The following is a 22,911-nucleotide window of genomic DNA, read 5'->3' on the forward strand; positions in this document are numbered from 1 at the left end:
GCTCGTCATCCGAAAAAGGCCTCACAAAAACACAAGGCTTTCTTTGGCTTGTCCGCCCGCTTCTATTTTGGTTTTGCTAAAAGAACATCCATAGCCTGGGCTGTCCGTTCCCTCCTCCCCGCCAAGACTGTTGATTTATGTTTGCGCAACAGCTTTCCAAAGGCCTTTATCACGCCATCAGATAATACATAGTGATATGGCCAAGACATGAAAGCATCAAGTCCTGCGATTACCGCCCGTCTGAGTTGCATCGCAGGTTGTCCAAGTTTGAGTCATTGTTAGTCAAATGAGTTGTGAGTCACCGGCACAGTCTCTCTGAGGGTGGCTTTACCAACAAATTGGACGGCGTCGGGCCAGTGCTTTGTACCATGTTCCTTCAACTAGTAGGTGCGGAAGGGAATTGGTTCCGTCCAAACAAAGTTTGCCAAGATTGAGGTATTTTCAATCCTGGTTTTAATAATGTTTAATCAACTTTGTGGTGAACATGATTCGTATCAGCGACATTTTCACACACAAATCTGCCACCCTTATCAGTAAATATTTGTCGTTAATCATCACTTCGGTCAAATAAGGGCGTCTTTAGTTGTGCTGATAAAATGCCATACTGCTGTACTTTGAGACTTCGGTTTCGTCGACCAATGCACAATCCGAAAATTTTGCAAAGAGGATTCGGAACACCCACATTATTCCTATACTTGTCCTTCATTGATGCCGTAAACATATTTGATCATACAACCCAAGCCAGGTGATCAACTTTCCCTTTATACTAAGACAGGCGCATCTCTCGTTTCTCTGTTTGTATTTATCACCTGACCCACAATGATGCATGTCGCCCGCTATCATTTTCATCCCTCACCCAATTGCTGACTGCAGTTGTTGTTGTACAGTATGAGGTCATCACGGTCATCATATTTGCACGTCATGTTTTGGGTTTTTTCCCCTGCGGCTAAAAGCTATCTATCTTAAGATGGCGCAATTACAGCTTACCTCTATATATTACTGAACATAATGCATCTTGACTTGCGTGTGTGAAATGTGAGTAAATTCTTTGGTGTAATTGTGGAATAATGTGCCCCATGATGAGATGAAACTGCAAGATGTCGGTAAAGCTGCAGGGTTGAAATTAGTGCACACAGCTGCTCTCTGAACATGTGAATGAAGTTGGATACACTGGTCCGTAATGTGGCAACTGTACTCATCTGGTGCTCCAGTGGGGAATCATTTCTGGGATTTCTGGGAAGACACACGTGAGGCAAAGTTTGCCACTAACCCGGCGATGCTAAATATGTATTCACTCTAATTGTAGACGATTATTATGACTGATGAATACACAGGAAAGGTCATAGCAGATAGCACCGGATGCAATGATTTGTAAACATTTCAAGTTGTCTGTTGGTGCAGTGACTTTTTGCCACTGTTTAAGCACGAAAAAAAAAAAAAAAGGGCTCATGTTCCACTTTGTAAATGATGCCGCAGTGGTTTCACGCAGCGTTGCCATGACGACCACCCACACCGAGGTAATATAAGTGCAGCGGAAAACCGATGTCCTAGTGCCAAAAGCGAGACACGAAGATAGGATATGTAATAGAAACGTGATAAGCGAAAGTCATCCCCGGTGACGGCCGTATGTCGCAGGACCGTTGGTTGACACTGAAATAAGGGCTCGTGACACAGGTGTGTCACCGAGAAAGGTCAAACGCTGCGGGGCAGATGGCACACACACAAACACGCGTACACGTACATACACGCCCTCCCACACACTTTTAACACTCCCAAAGGGACAGAGATCTATTGTGCTACTCAGATGGGCATCACTGCAGCCTGTCACACACAACACACGAGTCAGTGTAGCCCACCAGATGTCAGGTAAGCATGGCAATTCTTTTTTTTTACAGGTGACGTGTGTTGTGAAAGGCAAGTGAATATCAATTAACTAAATGATTGGTTATGACCTAACCTCAGTGCCACACTCATTAGAACTACTTTTTATTGTAGTATAATTTCATTACAGCGGTGGATGGGAAGGATAATTAGATTATAGGAGGGCCGCATGGAGCTACAAGGAGATGAAGGAGGAGAGGTTGCGGCAAGTGAGTGTTTCATTAGTGCACAGCGAATACAATGCAATCTCAAAAGTTGAAAGCTCCTGATGTCAATGTAAATTTTTGTGGAAGTCACACGAACCTTGAAAGTTCCACCTGCTGTTGTCACTAGACATCAGCAAGAGTGTGAGACTTGAGTGTACCTCACGGGTGCTCAGGTCAGCTACAGAATGAGAACATAAAGTTTGCGTTTGAAGGACTACAGGGTCATCATGTGTCAAGAGTTATGGTTGAGTTGGCTTTTTACAAATAATCATCCTTAGCATTAAGATTTGTTAAGTTTTTACTTGTGCTCATTAATTGTTACTTAATAGCAGCCTGTAAAGTAAATGAAGATTTTATGAAGGTGATTGTTTCACCTTGGAACTTGAACTTCCATAGCATTCTTCAGTATTTCTTTTTTTTTTTCTTATTAGGAATTATTTCTAAATCCAAACTTACCAGACATCAACCAGAATCCTACAATGAGCTCTGTAAATATCCCCACAAAGCGCCTTTGGCGTGCTTATCAGAATCACTCAATCTCATGAAAATATTAGTAGGATAATGAAACTCTGCGTTATTAAGTGGCCAAACATTTGCACTCATACCACTGTGATTGTAATTAGGTCTTTGTGAATTTTTTCTATTTGCATGTACTTTGTCACCATGCAGTTTATTAAAAAAAAATAAATGCGAGAGCTAGCAGGCACAGGTCCAGGATTATTTTTCTCTTCCAGTGCTAAAGGTGGCGCTTGACTGATACAATACAATACTCTACAACTTTGATACACAGGAAGGCTGAGGAAAAAATAAAAAAAATATATATATATATATATAATATATAAAATTAAAACTGAATTATTAAATAGTTTTCAAATAATAATTACATTTTAGAATACCAAATTAAATGCTGGAGGGTCTTGCGTGAGGCTGCGCAGATTATGGATACACAGATAGCACCCGTTAGCCCCATTCCTGTTGACCACTACACTTTTTAAACAGCAAAACATGTACTTAATATGATGAACATGCAATTATGTGGAAAATCTCAAAATTTTTGTGCACAATGGGTAAGTCTCAATGTCTTATGGTGACAACCTTAGAAGTAAATAATTGTCATTATTGTTATTACTATCATTATCATCTTAAATCTATTGTACTGCCTCATGTATGATTTATTTTAACATTGCTGCATACTGATTATGTGATCATGGGCTAATCTTGATCAAGATCATGGCTGTATACACTCAGAAGAAAATAAGTTGTTGCACTGACTGAAACTAACGGTGTCTTAGTGTTGACGACTGCACTGTTTATTAAAGTAGGCTCTAGGTGGTGGCTAGTTAAAAATAGACCAAAACGTCAAGCTTTCGCTTTACCACCACACAGTCGACACAGACCATACTTCTTGGTTCAGTCATCACCTTCTGTACACCTCCCCCAATCTCTGTCCTTCGCCTGTGACCATTTAGGGTAACCATCCCATGGCCACCAGCTCCAAGTGTGTGTTCATCATAGCCTGCCTTAAGTGCTTGCCTCTTTTTCTCTTACGCCTACTGTAACTTCCACAAGTATATTCCGGACCACTAACGGGCACTTGGGCAGGCTTCCATGCTAACAGTTGGCGGCTTTGCGTGAGGTGTGTGGGCGTTTGCGTGTCAAAGGTGCTTTGTATGTAGAGATGTTGGTGAGTGTGTGTGCTGGCATGGCACACGCGATTGTACAACACTGAGCACGGGGGCATGTGACCCTCAATAATAGATGTGTGCAGTGAATATTTGATTGGTGGGGGGTGGAGATGTGTTTCCATGCACACATATGGGAGGGATGCAAATATTTGAATCACGCCTGGATGACCCCAAATGAGGCTGATGGAAGAGTGGCATCCATGCGGCGAGGTGATGGGTTAGGTAGAAGATGCATTGGAATGTTGCCGACTGAGCATTTCACCCTTTCTTCCAACAGGGTTCCCAGGATAGTACTTCTGGCCAGGAGGGACTCGTACCTCCGCCTTTTGCAGCCTTCCCTCCTCCTCCTCCACCGCCTCCCCAGAACGGCCTTGCCCTGGATTACGGTGGCAGCCTGTATGCGGCGAGTGCGGTGCAGGGCCCCGTGGAAGCCGGCGGAGCAGTCAACAGTGTCGTCAATGTTGTCAACAGCCTCAGTGGCCAAGTGAGTGTCAGCCTCCCTCTTCTTCTCCGCATCCCGTGACATGTTCAAATGCTGCGGGTATTTTCTGTCTCATCAAATTTAAAAAACACACTTGATCTAATAGTGCAATGCAGAATTCCCGTTTTTTTTTTTTTTTTTTTTTTTTTGCTGTAACTCCCCGTCTCAAACACACTTGATTCAAATGATCAGCTCGCGAACAAGCGCTACACAATCCTGATGTCACGGGGGTGCTGAGCCTATACAAGCTATCTTCGGGCATAGGCGAGGTATACCCTGAACTGGTTGCCACAAAAACAAACAACCATCCGCATTCACAATCATACCAAAGGACAATTCAAAGTGTTCAATCAACCTGCAATGCATGTTTTTGGAATGTGGGAGGAAATTAGGATACCTTGAGCAAACCTACGCAGGCACGGGGAGAACAAGCAAACTCCACACATGATGGCCAGAGTCGGAATCGAACCCTGCATCTCTGAACTTTGAGGCAGACGTGCTAACCAGTCGGTCACCCTCACGCCCCAAAAGTGTGCAGTGAAATATAATTCAAGAAAACTACATTCTATTGAAAAACCTGGAAGAATATATATATAGCGGGCGTCGGCCCCCTCATATTTGTGGTTCGGCTTTGGCTAATTCACATATATTCACCTATTCGCGGATTTCTTTATTTTCAACCCGCCCCAAAATCCGAACCTCAGTTAAAAAAAAAACATCTAGCCAGTTACAATGAGGGTCAATTATTTGCGGATTTACTGTATTGGCAATCTGTTACCTATCATCAGTGAATAGAAGGACTTTAGTGTACTCTACACTTAAAAAACAGTTATGCTCAATAATTTAAGTCTGAAGTCAATATATTTTAAGAGGTTCCCTTTACTCTGAAAATTGCTGTGTTAAACGTAATTCCAGTTGGGTGAAATGGCTAACTCACGATTACTGAATTATTATATAACGCTTTGGGTTGAAGATTTTGATCCTATAATGGGCAAGACCGGCCCATAATGATGAGTTAAAACTACCAAATAAGGCTTAAATAAGTCACTCGAACGTTCTGTTCGGCACAGTTTTCACTTTGGATTCCCTTCCTGACACAACCCATTTTTAAAAAAAAAAAAAACAATTTTAAATGCTGCTCTAAATTTACTTGCACTTTGGTACACAAAACCATCCAAAATGGCGACCATCTTCACCTCTTCGGTATGCTCAAATCCAATCTTCAACCCAATTGGCTGAGTCAAAATAATAAAAACAACCTTGGGTTATAATCTAATCTGTTGAAAATCTATATCTACGTAGCAACTGGGTTAGGAAAACAATCCATCATTTTAGTGTGTATGCAGAGTTAAGCACTCAACCTCAATCAGAATACTAAAATAACTGGCTAACTGGCGAAGAGCATTAACGTAGCATGTCACAGAAGCGACAAATTTGATTGATTAGGTTTAAGAAGCAAAATAAATAACCTGGATCAATACTGGAGTTGATATCAATGTTCTTATGTGAATCAGATATGCTGTTACCAGATAAACTATATTTTCCTAATTGGCATTATTAAGCAAGTCACTTTTCACTTTCAGTCACATTAATCCCTCACATGGGGCGGCCAAAACAATAGATAGGTGAATGACATTTATTTCCATTGTGTGTTCTTTCCTTCCTCGACCCCGCGGCCCAGCAGTCAGATGGCTCCTCGCAGATTGATGGCCAGACCGGCTCAGGGGGAGGTGGAGGTAGCGGCGGCGGGGGGAGCATCGGAGATGATTCAGACGCCAAGGGGACACCCAAACGCCTCCACGTGTCCAACATTCCCTTCCGCTTCCGAGACCCTGACCTGCGGCAGATGTTTGGGGTATGCAGACTGAATTATTCACCGTTTTTCGTCTCCCCCTTTCCACTGTAAATCATCACATGACAAATCACTTTGGACCGTTCGAGCCCATCTGTATTTGCAGACCGTGTTTTATAAACTGTCCTTCATTTGTGTCGCTTGAAATTCGCATAAACGTAAAAACAAAAGGGTTCTTTCTTTTTTTCTTCTTTCTTTTTTTTTTGGGTCAAATGTATCCATGTGCATGAATGTGGCGCACACATGTGGTAGACATATTGGGAGGAGTGACTCCCATTTGGCTGACTGCCAGCTCCCCACCCCATGCTTGAACAGTGCTGACACCATGTGGTGAGACGCGGTACTTGTGACTTCTTTTATGCTAATTTTTTTGTTTCTTCTTTTGTCGCAGCAATATGGCAAGATTCTTGATGTGGAGATCATTTTCAACGAGAGAGGATCCAAGGTAGGATGGCGGGAGGGTCAACGTGCGTTTTCATATTATGTAAACAAAGCCCAGATTTAGAACCTGCCCTCCCCTCCGACTTTCTTGCAGGGCTTTGGTTTCGTAACATTTGAGACGAGTGCAGATGCAGAGAGGGCCCGAGAGAAGCTTCATGGTACGCTGGTGGAAGGACGTAAGATTGAGGTAGACTGACCCCTCCACCTTCTTGTATTTAATTTGAAGATGGCCATTTTTCTCCTTTTGTTCTCCCTTCATGTCCAATGAGAATGCGGCATTTGGCGTTTTCCGGGTGGCTGTTATGTGTTTAACTCTAACCCGTCTGCGTTCACTCTAGCATGGTGCATCAATGCACACGCTGGCGTCCGCGTGGTCAGCACTTGTTTTCTGTTTACTCTTGTTCTTGTTGTTTCTTCGAAGCTGTATGGTTTGCAAAGCATGCTTGGTGGAGTGGCAGCACGACAGGCATGGCCGGCGGGAGACGCGGTGGATGATGATATCCGCTTCTCTCACAAGCATGGAGGACTTTTGTTTTGTTCCCCCCCGCCCGCACAGTTTTCCACCATCACTCCATCCTTGATCATGATGAGTGGCCATTATTGTGTTCTGGTTGAGCGCAGGGGCCTGTGATTAGCCTTTTGTGAAAATAGTGCTTGCCGGTGTTAGGAGTTTAGTGAATGCTGCATGGATGGGGTCATGACGTCAGATGATGTTTATGACGAAGAGATGTATGCATGGCGAGGCCTTTAAGGGCCACAGTTTTGGGGAATGAGACTGCCAAGAGGTGTGTGGTGTCGTTTATGATGCTTCAAACGATTGTTTAAACGCATTGTTGCATCCCCCACTTATATTCATATTCATAACAACAAAATCACATTGTCGTTTTATTTTTAGTTTGCCTTTGCCAGCATGAGCTCAGTTTTTTTTTGGGTGTGTGTGGCAAGTCATGTTGAAGCTAAAATACTGTACACCATGCTTTTGCCATTTGCTTAGTCGTATTTATTCTTTTTGTTGCAAGCAAAGCTCATCTGCATGATTGTGATTGTGAATGCGCAGCACTATTTTCTGTCCATGCGTGGGTGGAGAATGATTAAGTGGACGGCTCGTTATCATCCCCTCTCTTCTCCTGTCCATCAGCTTTCTCCATTCTTCGTCACCGTGCCAGTCAGTTTGTCTGTCACTTTGTCTTTTGTGTGTGTGTGTGTCCCCCCCCTCCCACAATGCACCTCCTCCCGCCCTCACATACCTCCGTATATTCTTCTGTCCTGCCATACAATCCAAATCACACTGGAGAGCAGAACTAAGTTTTATTTGAAATTGTCCTCTCGTTTTCCTCCCCGGTTAGCGTTAAAATCAGTTTTCATGTGTTTACTCTTTCTTTGGATCAATGTGCGTGTCGTGGTTTTAGAGTGGCTGGATTGGCTTGGTCTATGTAGGCGACTGTTTACATGTGACATCACTTCCTTTTTATAGGTGGTTCATCATTACCGTTGTGTTCTTTTAATTTTATGTTTTTCCTTTTTTTTTTTTTTTAATTTGGCTCATCATTTCTTTCTTACACATATTTTCTCTATTTCCCTGATGATTTTTGTATGTTGTTGTTGTCAGTCTCCACGGTAACTGCTCGCGTGTCCTCACGCCGTTCCCCCGGCAACGGTAAGTTGTGTACATGGCATCATCTTTTGAATGAAACCCCCTCTCCCCTCACTCCATCCGCCCCAATTGGAACACACATACCAAAAAAAAAAAAAAAATGCACCCAAATGACAGCCACGGGCGATTGATCGAGAGGTCCTGATTGGCTAATTCTGTGATTGTTTGGGGAGGTGGAGAATGAAACGACTTGGAGAATAGCAATTGACCGCATGGCATAATGAAGGCCACCTGTGTAACTGAATGTACCGCATCTATCTGCAAGTGCAACAATTATGACCTGCAGCACTTCTTATGCATTCATTCCAATCACCTCTCTAACTGCATTCAACTCCAGAGCTGTGTCTCCTGCATGGTTTACTCTCTTTCTCTTTTCTCTCGCTCTTTCTATCTTGGCATCTGTATGACATCATATGGTTCTGTGTCGTTTCTTTGTCGTGTTGCAGCCAGTAGTTGCATTTTGGTACTTTAGTGGGACAGCATGCTGAAGCATGAGAGCAATGTTAGCTGTAGTGGAGAGGACGCTGTGGCTGTATTTCATGTAGCAGCTGATCATCACTTTGTGTGCATCCGCTCTCTACTCTGTAGACAGTCTTAAGAGGGACGACACATGAAGGATGTGTGGACCAAAAGTGGGTGCGAGTAGTTCAAATTGAGTCCACATCCAAGTAAAGAGCATTTAAAGGCCCGCGAATTGCCGACTTAGCAATTTTTCTTCCCCTGGTCTTCTTGATTGCCTTTTTGACCAGTTTGGTTCTGATGGTGTGCGTTGGTTGCGTGCTTTGAGGTCTGTCTGCTGTGCGACACTGACTGGGATGCCTGGAAGTGTTTCACAACCAATGATTTGATTGATCTATTTATTACAGATTTTTTTTTTTTTTTTTTCTATTTATTTTTGATTCAGGAATGACATTTGCATCCCCACCCACCTGTTTTTTTTTCTTTTTTTCCTTTCCTTCTTTCTTTTTCACCTCATTCTCCATGTGATCTGTCTTCCATACGTCCATCCGTGTCTGTTCATGAGAAGGTTTGCCCATTCGGATGGCTCGTTTCACTCTTCTCTCCACATCGTATGTGTTCTATGTATTTTCATGTGGACTGGCTCCTCCACCTGCATCCTTCTGTCTTTCTGTCCTTTCTCTGTCTCCCACTCTTCCTGTTTTTTTTTTTCTGTGCGATGTGATTGGGAGGGCTGCCGAAATTTTTTTTTTTTTTGATTGCTCTGTTGCTGCCTCAATGCTTGCTGATTGGCTCGTTGTGTTCACCTCTGCTGATGTAAGATGCTCTTGATTGGCTGTGTGTCATTTCTGTATTTGAATATATATATTTTTTAATTTCCTTTTGCATTGTGTTCAACTGATGACTCTGCTGCTTAATTCACCTTCTTTCCCCCTCCTTTTTTTCAAAGGTTTAGCCATGCAATAATCTTGGATTTCCTTTTTGAATGACCTTTTTATTTCTGAAATGTATGTTGTGTGCCTTTTTGGTTGCATTGTTTGTGTGCAAACTGCCTGACTACTCAACGGGATCCTTGTTTTCAATGTCTCTCCTTCAATAGAAACGCATGCATCAAATACCATTGCTGCTCATCAACAGAATTAACCAAGTCAAGGGACAATTCTAAAGGCATAACGACATCTCACTATAAGCTAGTTTTTTAACCTTCTTCAATTCAGGTTAACCTGATATAGTTTATTTAGTATATATATTTTCCTCACTATAATAATATTTGCCGTTTCTCCTCTGTTTAGGTTAACAATGCCACAGCCAGAGTGATGACCAACAAGAAGATGACAACCCCGTATTCCAATGGCGAGGGTCTTGCAGCTCTACCATATGGTATTACTTTTTGCGCTAGAATTGCATAAGACTGAATAATTCACACTGACCAGCCACACGTTCCTGAACATTTTGTCTGCTTTTACAAACATAATAATGTCTAGTTTTGATTTGCGCTTAGAGAGGTATCAATTTAACAATGAGGACATTGAAAGCCTTCATTGTCAATGTTGTAGATGCTGCAAAATATTGGTGTTACTGAAATTTTGTGTTTTCAAAATAAAATAGCCCATGTAAAATCTTAAACTAAGTCAAAAATATCCAGTGACTAAATGCCCAGCTGATTATTGCACAGTGGGGCAGATGCATTTTGGTGAAACTTACTTAGTTTTATATTCATCTTCAGCTGGCTGGAAGTTAAGTCCTGTGATGGGAGCCATGTACACTCCTGAGCTCTACACAGGTACGATTACCAGATTTAAAGATGAGTTGATGCGTCAATCATCATCAATTTCACGTTTGACTGTGTTTTTTTTTTTTTTTTTAATCAGTGCCGGGATTTCCGTACCCAGCTGCAGCGGCAGCGGCTGCCTCGACGGCCGCGGCGACCTTCCGCGGTGCTCATCTGCGGGGTCGTGCACGGCCCGTCTACAGTGCGGTCAGGGCGGCCGTGCCACAACCTGCCATCCCCACCTACCCTGGGTGAACAACTCTCTTTGCTAAATCATACCGTTAAAAGCATGTTTTGACAGAATGTCATTTATGAGTTATTGTTGTGTGTTTATATGACACTTTGAGGCTTTGTATCTCCAATCGGGGAATATGATCAGCAAAGTGAGCAGCTGATGTAACACTAGTTTTTTATTAGTGCGTTTGTATACAATGAGGTGGTATTGTTTTTCTTGCATGTTGCACGGTGTGTAATAATCTCACCTTTCTTTCTCTTCTCTCTTTCACAACCTGTTTGGAAACATTTTTTTCCTCCCTACATTCCCCACATGATGGCACATCACACCACTACCCCCCCCCCCCCCCACCTTCCCCCTTTTTTTCATACCCCCACCACTGCTATTTTTTTCCCTTTCTTTGCTCTCTTTCTCTCTCTCTCTCTCAGCATGATGGCCTATCAGGATGGTTTTTACGGTGCCGCTGATCTTTATGTAAGTATACGTGTCACGCCGTCCACTTCCTCACCCTTTCCTCCCTATGTTTCGACCCCTCTCGCCTGTAGGTTTTCAAGTGTGACAATGGCACAGACCAAACCCACAAGACACGTACTATTGAGTGTTTTCCGCATGACACCAATCCTCATTCTGTAAAAGTCTTTGTTACGTTAAAAACAAATTTCACATAAAGTTCAGATGCTTCAATAGTGTTCCCCTGTAGGGTTTGCCTCTGTGCTTTTGTGAGTTGTGTACCATTACAATTCTGAGTGCGTAATGGTGCGTGCGAGTGCGTGAACAGGTTGACAAGAGCTGTTTCTGTTCTCTCTGTAGACTAGTGTTTCAGGACATTAGTGGCAGATTGCCTCAGGTAGGGTTGACACTCTCCGTGCGAGAGCCAGTGTGCATCCTCCTCGTCGCCAATGACTGCGTGCTGCTAGACATTTTTTGACCATCTGAGATTGAGATGCCTTCTCTGTCTTCTTCTACTAACTCACTGAATTCTGACAAGGGTGGAGTTGCGGAAGGGGGAGAAAATGTTTTGCACCAGGGTGGGGATAGATATATGTGACCAAGCCACACTGGAATATTGTTTTAGTATTAAATTCCTGTTGATGATAATACTGTAGCTGATGAAATGTAAGATTTATTTACCGTTCGAGTTGGAGTATTTTCCCCTTGAGATTGATTTAAAGGAAAAAAAAAAATAGCAGGATTGAAGTCTATTAACCCAGGAAGTCATCGTTGTTACACTATGGTCTGGTTTTATGTACAGACATAATTTAACGGAAACAAATAGAAACGAATGACTAAAAAATACAAGTCACCATTGCACCGAAGGTGTTGTAATTGGCCTGAGCCCTGTGCATGTTTTTCTCTACCATGAGCTAGCCGCTCTCATCTTGTGTTCTATAGCATAGCATGTTGTAAGACGGGATATCGTAGCCAGGCTAAAAATATGAAGGAATAAGCATTTCTCTGTTTCACCGTTGCTTTTATGTTTGACAATGAAATTGCATATATTGCAAGTGACCATGTAACCGGCCTAATTTTTAGTCAACTGGTTCCAAATGCATTTAGCAGACATACAGTGTATAGTATACACAGACGTGAAATCTTCCTGCGTTATCTCGCAGCTGCAAGGATAACCGCTACTCTCTTCCACAAACAGCTTATGTTTGTACTCGAGTACCCACGCAGAGGTATAAAGACTGTCACCTTGTCGGTTGGACGTTTCACTGCTAAATTATAGTCTGGTGACGACAGCGGAATAGAAAGTCTCTGTAAATTGGCCGATTAAAAGACCAAATAGCAGATGATTAGAAATTAGTCGACTTCAAACGACGTATGACATGACTAGTCAACTAAATCAATTCAACTCCGACGTATAGTTAAATTGTTTTTTGCGCCAGAAAATACCGCCACAGTATATTGCAGTAGCTTCAATTGTGAAATTGGCAGCTTATGCTGCTGCTGTTTTTATAGCAAAAAAAAAAAAAAAAAGATACATACGCGCAACAACAAAAATCCACGCGAGAAGACAAGAAGTGAGTGTAAGATTTTGAGGGGTTCTGTAATTATGTTTGGTGGTTAAGCTGATTCTGACCCCTTCCAGGAGTCTCCCTGTGTGTTTCACTTTGTGGCATGCTAACTCAAATCAGTTCGGCATGCACACGTACCGTACTTATAAGGCTGACCCACCCCCAGTCCTTAAACCCTCCCCCCTCACACTTTCTATTTCTTTTTGAAATGTTCTCAAATCCACCAGCCTTCCCCACCCCCCCCTTATTTTTTCTCAGTTAACCTCTTCACCTCCTTCGTAAATCACATTCTCTTACCCCCTCCTTTCCCTTACCTCCACGGGTCCAGTCTTCACCAGTACCCTTGCGGCGCAAACGTGTGTGTTGCTCCTGAATGCGGGTTTTTGGTCGTGACTGATCTTTAGCCTAGAATGCAGCAGTTCTGTGTTGATGAAGGGATGTTTGGTATCTTAAACGGTTCCTATCAGAGTTTGGGGAAAAGCATGCAGTGTCTGTGATTGGTCGCTTGGCCACCTGAGGTTGTTTTTATGTATGTGTGTGTGTGAGCGACAAATGCACACTTGTTGTGTTTTTGTGTGTCCATAGTGTAAAATGACACCTTTCCATCTGTTTGCTTTTCTTTAACTGTATGTTTTTGGTAGGGTCACATATTAAGAACTATTCTCCCTCCATGCCCAACTTAATGGTGGGGAAAAGGGCACATTATGCACAATTTGTGTTTTTTTTTTTTGTTTTTTTTGCGTGGGTTAGTCATGGAGGGAGAGAGCCACACAGAGCCTGAGCTACATCTTTGTGAATGCTGCACCAGATTAGTCTTTTGCTGACTGTCTGCTCGTTAATCTTTCTCCTTTCCCTCACACTGCAACCCCGTAGTTGGCTGGCGGCTTCTTACTGTGCACATAATGTCGAACAAGATTTTAACAAATCTTTCTCTCTATCACGCACCCGACCCTCGTCTTCCTCTTCTCTCTCATTGCCTCATAACAGGGAGGCTACGCTGCGTACCGTTACGCCCAGCCGACAGCTGTAGCCACACCCGCAGCTGCTGCGGCGGCGGCGGCGGCAGCGTACAGTGACAGGTGAGTGGACCGACCTAATTTACACACTCATTCAATCGTTGGCATTTTAATCCGAACCACGTGGGGACTACATCACACTTCCTGTTTTATTTTCTCATTTCATTTGTGTGGGCTACAACACACGCCACTGCGCCCAACAGAAAATGTAAAGCCATTACACACCTAATGGAAACCATTGTGACTTAAACATATTCGGTAGATTTAAAAAAAATAAAATAAAAATTCTCAAGATGCTTCATTGTCTCGCCATACTTGCAAAATTTGGGGGAAGCAAGGCATACCCGGAAAGTAAAGTCAGGGAGAGATGACAGGAATAGAAAATGACCAAGATAACAATTTAAGATAGTAGGACACTATTTAAAGCAGGTGTGCGCAAACTACGGCCCATTAAACGTTTTAATCCGGCCCGCCGAACTTGAAAAAAATTAAATGAATAAACCTTGTTAATGTTTTTAAAGACATATATATTGTTGTAATGCTTTTATTCACTTTCATTTCAAATTAAATGTATTTTTTTTCTCCCATGACGTGATTTAAAGAAAGCAAAAATCGACATTTTCATTCAATATAATAGGTTGAATTTAAAAAACGTGATTGAAGTGACTTTTTCTTTTTTTTTCTGTTGCCTTCCTGAAGTTACGGACGAGTCTACACAGCTGACCCCTACCATGCTGCACTTGCCCCTGCTGCTTATGGTGTTGGAGCCATGGTGAGTCACTTGCGTTTATTACAAATACTCACAACAAATTTATGGTTTGCTACTTTTGAAATCAAGGGAAATGGTTTGTCCAATCTTTCATTTTTTAAGGGTTTGATTAAAAAAAAAAAAAAAAGAAAGCTCACAATGTCTCAACATATATAAAAGTGAAAACAATTTACAATTTTGTTACATATTTTCATTTTTTTTTTAATTTTTATTTTTAGTGGGCCACATGAATTTTGTGAATGGACCAGATCTACGATTATTTTAGTTAACACACTGGCCAAAAAGATTACGTATTAAGCAAATAGGTGTACTGCTGCCGTAGTTTGGTGGTGCATGTATGGAAGGCAAAAAAACAACAACTTGTGCATCTTTAAATTATAAGGCTCACGTTAATCATTTGATATGAGGAAAACCCCAAATCAAAATACAGAAGAACAATGTTTTGAGCGAATATTTTTTTTCAAAATGAAATCCTATTATTCGAGTGTGTTTTAAATCAGACAGTATGTGTCAACGCCCACTTTCCGAACCCCTCCATTCACCAAATGACTTATTGTTCACAGGCCACTCTGTACAGGGGGGGCTACAGTAGATTCACCCCCTATTAAAGACACTACATTTCCCAGGAGCTCTTGCAGCGAGTTAATCTGAAAGTGCTCCATCTGTTGTTGTGAAAGTGGACAGCACCCAGCTTGGACTCAACCATTCCAAGTTCCCATCCCAGAGACGCCCCATGTTTTCTTATATACACAGAAATAGAGGAATGCTGTATCAAAGACTGATGGGTGGCCTTCACATTCAAAAGAAAAATAGAGAGAGCAAAAACAAGGCAAAAAATAGCCACCTTCCCCTATTGCACGGCTGTATTATAATCCCCCTTCTCAGTCCTTCCGCACTCAGCAGCACAAGACTTGCGATGGAGCCCAGATGTTCTTCCAAAGGCTGTTTCCGTTTACCTTTGAATCTTTTGTCGGACATCTTTGAGAATGACATGCACGCTCAAGCTCAATTGTGGCAGTAGGATGTTGCTGACGGATTGTGACTGGATAGGAAAAGGAGAGGATTTTCATCCCCATCGTGCGCCGGCGGGTACAGAGACTGAAGATGGCAGCTTGGATAGATGACTGAAAGCTGAGGGAGGGAGGCTTACGAGCATTGGTCCTTACCTCACGTTTTCTCACGATACGGAAACGGTGAACCTTTAAATTATGATATGCAAATAAATTAGTTTAGAGTCAAAGTTACCAAATTTAGATTCATTGGAATTATTATCCCTATTGTTATTTTTTTTTTCTTTCTTGCCGTCAGCTTCACTTTGCTAGCTAGATTTTGGCCTATGGTGTTCTCATCTAGAATTTGGTAGGATATGATTTAAAAAAAATAATAAAAATGTTGAAATTACGTAAAAGCTTACTATCGCCCTCTTGACAAGATTGAGTGATTCAACTGATATTCGGGTTATGGCTTCATTTGTACAGTTGCATCATTTTATGGTTAATGCATTTTATCTGTAAATAAGTCATTCAAATATGTATAAGAAAATAAATCTGTATTACAGCAAATTAAAATGAATACGGGCACCACCTCTGAAAGTTAAATTTGCATTTCTTATCATTTTCTGGACATCAGGTGGGTGTTTGACAATGTTAAAAAGTTTTTGCTCCACTCGGCAAGACAGCAGCATCCAACTCTACTTGAAATTTTTGCTGTACAGATGCCTTGTTTGTTTCGGGAAAAAACTCCCGTGATTTAGTTACTTCTCACCACCGAATGGTGCCATCTGAAAGGTGAAATGAGATGTTAGTATTTTTTTCTGTCATTAATTGGAGCCTGGGATCTATTTAATGTAAGGGGATTTTTTTTTTTTAATCACTCGTAAAAGCAGCAAGCAAATTTTTTTGCTTCTACAAATTACAGTCCGTTTTGTATGAGATCCTACCAAATTCTCATTAGAATATTTTGAGGCCTAAGCATCTGTAAAGTAATCTTTTACCTCGCTATCATATTTCACATCTGTACAGTAGACTCCTCTGGCACAGAATGTCGCCACACTCTGTGCGTGTGGCGCCACACACGAAAAGTGCAACACTATGCTGACGGCACTCTTATTTGTCTTATTTAAGGTTTTTTTTTCTTTTTCTTTTTTTTAAATGACTATTTCAAGTATTCACCGCATAGACAGTAGATTGTTCCCTCAGGCTCCATAATTAAAGAGCAACATCACCAACGTTGATTAAGTCTTCCTAAAAAACAAAATAGGTAATTGTGAGAGAGATTCTGTCAAGTCAAGTTAATAAAAAAAAAAATATTTAAATGCAAAACACCTTACTATTGTGCATATTTCGATACTATTGTATTTCCAAATGTGGCTTTTTGGGCTTTTTTGTTTTTGTTCCAAAGATTTGTAGAAAGCACATTTTTTGGAATATATATATGAATATATATATATATATATATATATAAATATATTATCTTTGTTAATGTCATAATCCTTTATGATCCTGTTGCTGTCTTGTTTTAATTTGTGTTCTTTTTATATGCGCAAGTGTTGTTCCTCTTAAAAAGGTGCAAGTTCAATTACAAGCTTTTTTTTTAAATTATTATTATTATTATTATTGTTTTTCATTCTGGTTGAACATCTTGAGAAAATCATACCAAGGGGAGAACTAATGGTATGCATGTAACACTAGCAGACTGTTGTTTTTGTTTATGGGATTTTTTAGCATGATGTTTGACCATACATTACAATATACCGAGTGTTATTTTCCTTATGTCCAATTTTTCAGGTGACTTGAACGAGTTGGTGCAAAGCACTACTTTGGTCAAATTCAATGTCGCATTTTGTGAAGCAGACTCGGAACATTTCAAGTGTGCAAATCTGCTCACATCAGGTTGTTTTAAATGTCTGTGAAACCTGGCAGATTTCTCTTAATATTTTTTTTTTAATGTGCAGGTCATCAGGATTTAATTTCTTTATTCAATATCGCCATTCAGCTGAAGAACGTGTGCTGGATTATACACAAACAAAAAAAAAAAAGGACTAGCCAAAGATGCTAACAAGAGTCCCCAGCACATTCTAGTTAACCAACTGCAAAATGCTCTCAAATGTGGTCAGTCAAGGCATGGACAAACCAGCATGAGCGAAGTCTAACAAAAACAAAAAAAAAAAAGTAGTAGTTTTGCATGAAACGTGTGTCTTTCGTATTTGACATCTGAGACATTTGCATCTTTCCTCGCATTCTAAATTAACGGCATAACCGATGACAGCTAGCGGTCAGGACCTTTGTGAATACAAGCACGGTGTGAGAACCTTGAGGAAAAAAAAAAAAAGTATGGCAGCTTGATTTAGTCATGTTTCTCCTGCCGATCTTTTCTAGTGACAATTAGAAGTGGCTCCTCTTCATCATGGTTGCTTTCGACTCTCAAACCTCCTACCCCTGGGGCCCCCCTTTGACTGCCATTGTTTTTTTCTTTGATTTGTTTTTGTCGTTATTGACTGTCCATTTAAAATGTTTTATATAAAATTGTTTTGTTGTGATATGTCTCTCGTCTTTTTTTTCCGGTTTAAAGCAGACGTATGAACTGTATTGATTCCTGCTCGGCCAAACATGTTTTAAACCAAGGTGACTGGGCTTTTTTGTTTCATCTTTGATATATTCTAAAAGTTGCTTAGTTATTGTACGCCGTGGCTGGTGATTGGTCGTCCTGCATACTGACCGGTATATTGGGCCCACTCTTGACTGAAACATGAAAGTGAAACTTCTTCAACGAACAAGAAAAGTCCAGTGAACTCGAGTCAATCTTTGCACGTTTCGACTGACTATTTTGTAGGCGTGGTATCATAAAAACAATAAAACAGATTAAAATAATGTAAAAACGAGATTAAAATGTGCATATCTGAAAAGGAGTAGGACGAAAAAACGTATTTGCTCCTTTGCTATCATCATTTATGTAAAGAACAGTTAGCATTTGGGGATTTTGATGCAAAATTGTGATTTTTTTTTTTTTTTTTTTAAGTATCTTCTCTTTTAAAAACGTAATTTTTGGAACACCCATTCTAAAATGTAGCATGCAACCCTGTAAAGACATTTTTAGACATTTATGCTGGAAGTTACGGCGTATATGGTAAAACTGACTAACATTAAGATTATGTTTGACATCAAAAGTAGATTTCCGAGCTTTAGTATGACAGTGGTTAACTTTTAAATTAATATGTGTCAAATAATGTGTTGATGCACCTTACACATCTTGTTTTGTATTCGTCATTCAAGATGAGGTTATTTATATTTTAATATTAGTGGGCAGCATTCCTGCCTCAGAGTTCCGAGATTCGGGGTTTGAATCTCAGCTCTGGCCTTCCTGTGGGGATTTTGCATCTTGGGGTACTCTGGCTTCTTCCCATATTACAAATTGCATGTTGCATTCCATGAAGGTGTGAGTTCAGTTCAGGGTGTATCCCGCCTGTTCCTCAAAGTAAGCTGAGATAGGGTCCAGCTCAATCACTACACAAAATGAATGAATGGATGGTCATATTCAGAGCGGTTCATTCATTTCCCCACCTGCATGATGGTAAGAATGTGAACATGTTCCTTACAAACGACCTGTAAGAGGGAGAAAGGTGACCGACATGGCTGAGCCCGCATGTTCGGTATTTATGGCGACATTGACAATATCGTCCACTAGGTGGCAGCAGACAATTAAAACACCCACTGGTTAGTGTGCGATACAAAAGTGGCATCGCTATACGTTAATTTGTGTTCAATTCAACTAAATTGTACTTTTCTGTGAATTTAAGCTTCATGAATATTATTGAGTAAATATAATAAGTAATAGTCACGTTTTTTCGGCCTCAATGTAGGCCTATTGAGTTTCGATTTCTTTTGAACACCATAATCTGACAAAAATTTGTGTTCAGTCGTCCAGTATATATATATATATATATATATATATATACACTTTTGGAAAGATTAACAAAAGACACTGAAACATTTGTTATTTGGGGACATTTATTAACAGTTCTGTTCAACTGAAACTCCCATTCCTACAGGGGAGACTGTCCAAGTTGCCATTTGCATAGTTCATAAAAATAAAAATATATTTCTTCCACAAATAGCTGTACAATAAGAAGGGGGGCGAGGGCAATGGAGTGGTAAAGGCAGGTAAGGATGGGCAGCGGGGGCTGGTAGTGCAAAGTGATCCTCCTGGTAGTCCTCAGTTAAAGCATATTTAAAGATGTTTGCATATTTTAACAGTTTTGGATCCACTGGGGCCATTGGAAGGGTTCCCCAAGATTCCATGTTGTGCCTAACACAAGAAAGACATCAGGTTTTTCGGGACAAGCGGTGGTGGGGAAAGTGGAGGACAGGTGTGAGGTATAGAGCACTGGCTGAGAAGAGGAATGCTTGAGGAGCTCTTCTAGACGATTCCGTATTTGGCCAGGTCGCTGAGCTCCATGTCACCAAAGGCCTCCCAAGGACAAACCACCGTGATGTCTGTGCCCAGACCCTCCATGCCAGGGATGTCGTCTCCAAATCTGCATGGACACGCAGGCGTCGCATCACAGGTAGACTAACAAATATGGTACTGTTGCTGTGGAAGGCATGTCATGTATTTACTCACCCCTTCTGGCCGGGCTTAGGAGCCTTGCTCTTGAAGGTACGAGTTGTCCTCTGCTTGAACTTGGGAGGTGCCTTCTTGTCGGCGGGGGTTGCAACTGCTGCGTCTGCCATTGTTATTTTCTGGAAGCACAATTTAAGAGGCGCTAAGTCTTTTTTTCTTCAAAGCTGTTGGGATGATCTCACCTGTAGCTTTAAGTCTTAAATATGTGTTACACAATCAGCTTTGTCTATTTTTGCACCTTGCCGGCTTTAAAGATTACTCCTCCAGCGAACAACTCCGCAGCAGATTAGCTCACACTCAAATCGACGCACATGCATACATTGTGCTTCGTTTGCTGGGCAGCTAATTGCAATCGGCCTTAATCATGTTGAAGGAAAGTTTGTCCTGATTTCTCTGAACTTCAACAGTTAAATAACTCACATCTTTAAGAGCCATCTTGTTATTAATTATAGGACCGCATTTTCACAGTAAAGTAAGATAACAAATCTGTGTTTACTGTATTTTTTTTTCCTTTCGCTTCAAATCAGGATGATAAGGGGGAAATTTACACAACATTCATTACAACAAAACCTTATAGTCCTAGTTTAATTTTAAATTTGCTCTCTTTCGCCAGTTGTGGAGTGACAATTGTTCATCTCACTAACATACTATCATTTGCGCTATACATTCCGAAACAATGTAAGATTGTAGCTCACGGGGAAATTAAGAAAGCCAAATCCATTTTCAACTGTTGAACTGTACACTTAAATGATAAGTCAAAGCAAGAAATAAAACAGCAAAACAAAAATATCATTTAAAAAGTCCCTGGCACAAGAAATATATTTCCGACTACTGCAACAGTCCCCTTTCAGAAACCAAATGCAATTTGATCAAGTTTGCTCTGGCGTAAAGTAGAAAGTTGCTTCTTACCAGCTGGTGCTGAGCGTCTCACTTCTTCTCGGCTCTTGACTTTGCGTTTCAGTGCCGTTTGTTCTCCTGGCATCTCTTTTATACGCTAACTCCTAATCCCCCTCACACAGGTGCACCGTCCACCTCTGTGGAAACAAACCACATGGCCGCTAATTGGGATCAGAGCTATTTTAGCAGGCAAAACAAGTGAGAACATTTAGTGTTACATAAGAGAGCATGCATGACTCAGGGATGACACGGAACAAAGTTGTCGTTTTTCTGTAGCTTTGTATTAATTCCTTTTGGCTAGAAACTTCAGAATAACTTGACTGAGGTCATGTAAACACATTCATTCAAACATTCCAAAAAATATACGTTAGCCTGCGCACTATAATGTGACATGCACCGTTTAACACTTTTATTCATATTTCCGGAAGCAAAATGTTTTTTAAAAAGGCCAAACACAAAAATCCCTCGCAACCAACCTCACAACCCTCCAAAAATGTGCTCAATTATACCCAAACCTTCATTTATTCCGCATTTTATTTTAAGTTGTGTTTTTTTTTATGAGGCATTCAAAACTAATTTCACTTTCACAACAAATTCAAACCTCATTTGAAAAAAATGTCGTCAAAAGACTCAATTACCATGCATGCGTGTCAGTGCATCTTATTTTGTCATATTATATGTCAAGCAGTTTATAAAGTGATTTATGCTGCCTGTCAAAACTATTTACAAATTTATGTTAAGTACAAAATCATGTATCTGCCGTCAGGCTAATTTGACATGCAATACAAATTCTGAAAAATGTCACCTCAGTCCATCCAAGAGGGATTACTTGTTCATATATGGGTACACGGTGAAAATTTGCGTTCCTCACTCACATGGATCCTACAGCACATGAATCTGTTTCACATGCATGAGCAACAGCACTGCATGCGGCTCACACACATGTAGGGTAAATCAATTAGACCGCCTGTCATAAACTCGAGAAGAGGCCGTATAGCATCGGGAATTGCTTTAATGTGGACTCTTTCAATTGCAGTAGTTATCAATGTTTTAGTGTTTTGAAGAAGAATGAGGAATTTCAAATTGAATTCATATGCTACTTCCTGGGCACTGATTATTGTGAAGATCAACCAGTTTGATACTTATGAAATTAAAAAAAATGCTCAAATTACTTTTAAAGATATTGTTATGTGTTATTATGAATAATTAATGATATTAATTTATGGAAAACACTTAATGTTGATGATTGGGAAAGTGATCATTATCATGAGGCAACACTGTTTACATCTCTGCCAGTATTCACATTTTCAAAGGATCACTTCTGTAATATTCCTAGAAAATCACAATGTACCGTCACTGGTCAATTTTTATTTAATTTTAACGTGTCTACCAAAGATCTCATACAGGTGTCATGACTGACATTTTAGTGTTTGCCACCGGTTTTTGCTCGCAAAAGATGAAGTCCTCAAAAGTGTGCAGCCAAATACTATGCTTAATATTTCTGATTGATTTTAAACAGTGCTTTTCTAAATTAGCTGTGATTGTCTGGAAACCAGTTCAGGGTGCATCCCGCCTTACTGCCCGAGGACAGCTGCAATAGTGCGGAAAAGAGGCTCAGATAAATTTGGCTTAATTGTCTTATAAAGTATTTTTTTTTTTTTTTATCCATGACTGTAAATTTGTCTCCCACACTATCTGCGTCAGGAGCAGGCTTCAGGATTATTGATACACGGCAGAAGGTGAACCTATGGTGTTATAGTTTATGTAAGAGCCACTTGAAAAATAGCTGCGTCCTAATTGAGAGTAATCCAAAAAGCTGAGCTTTACCTGCGTTACATCACGACCTTTTCTCACTCGCTCAGAAACATCACGCAGGTCAGCTTGATCTGTGCACGTCATATGGGCACAGAAATCGAAAGAATATACA

General features: G+C 40.8%; 2 protein-coding genes across 7 annotated transcripts in view; one reads left to right on the forward strand and one right to left on the reverse strand.

Moving 5' to 3' along the window:
• The window catches only part of rbfox2 (RNA binding fox-1 homolog 2), a 35,523-nt gene extending 17,515 nt beyond the window's left edge, over nucleotides 1–18,008 (forward strand). For 2 of the 6 annotated variants that reach the window (XM_088302304.1, XM_088302307.1), the window contains 11 exons: nucleotides 4,050–4,256; nucleotides 5,935–6,108; nucleotides 6,497–6,550; nucleotides 6,641–6,733; nucleotides 9,952–10,039; nucleotides 10,386–10,442; nucleotides 10,531–10,681; nucleotides 11,094–11,139; nucleotides 13,671–13,762; nucleotides 14,399–14,471; nucleotides 15,032–18,008. In XM_088302304.1, coding sequence (XP_088158430.1) covers nucleotides 4,050–4,256; nucleotides 5,935–6,108; nucleotides 6,497–6,550; nucleotides 6,641–6,733; nucleotides 9,952–10,039; nucleotides 10,386–10,442; nucleotides 10,531–10,681; nucleotides 11,094–11,139; nucleotides 13,671–13,762; nucleotides 14,399–14,471; nucleotides 15,032–15,076 — 1,080 coding nt within the window. In that variant the 3' untranslated portion in view covers nucleotides 15,077–18,008. Of the gene's footprint in view, nucleotides 1–4,049; nucleotides 4,257–5,934; nucleotides 6,109–6,496; nucleotides 6,551–6,640; nucleotides 6,734–9,951; nucleotides 10,040–10,385; nucleotides 10,443–10,530; nucleotides 10,682–11,093; nucleotides 11,140–11,475; nucleotides 11,513–13,670; nucleotides 13,763–14,398; nucleotides 14,472–15,031 lie in introns of those variants that run through there. The other 4 variants (XR_015844627.1, XM_088302306.1, XM_088302305.1 and 1 more) reach the window with 4 other exon arrangements.
• Nucleotides 18,009–19,456: 1,448 nt separating this feature from the next.
• pde6ha (phosphodiesterase 6H, cGMP-specific, cone, gamma, paralog a) lies at nucleotides 19,457–21,139 on the reverse strand. The gene is made up of 3 exons (XM_088303639.1): nucleotides 20,997–21,139; nucleotides 20,088–20,206; nucleotides 19,457–20,001 (listed from the first exon to the last, which is right to left on the reverse strand). The coding sequence occupies exons 2-3, from the start codon at nucleotides 20,195–20,197 to the stop codon at nucleotides 19,884–19,886; spliced, it is 228 nt and encodes a 75-aa protein (XP_088159765.1). The 5' UTR covers nucleotides 20,198–20,206; nucleotides 20,997–21,139; the 3' UTR covers nucleotides 19,457–19,883.
• Nucleotides 21,140–22,911: the final 1,772 nt, after the last annotated feature.

Source organism: Idiotropiscis lumnitzeri, chromosome 8, assembly GCF_059441095.1.
Source record: "Idiotropiscis lumnitzeri isolate Australia: NSW breed Sydney's pygmy pipehorse chromosome 8, RoL_Ilum_1.0, whole genome shotgun sequence".
NCBI classification, from domain to species: Eukaryota; Metazoa; Chordata; class Actinopteri; order Syngnathiformes; family Syngnathidae; genus Idiotropiscis; species Idiotropiscis lumnitzeri.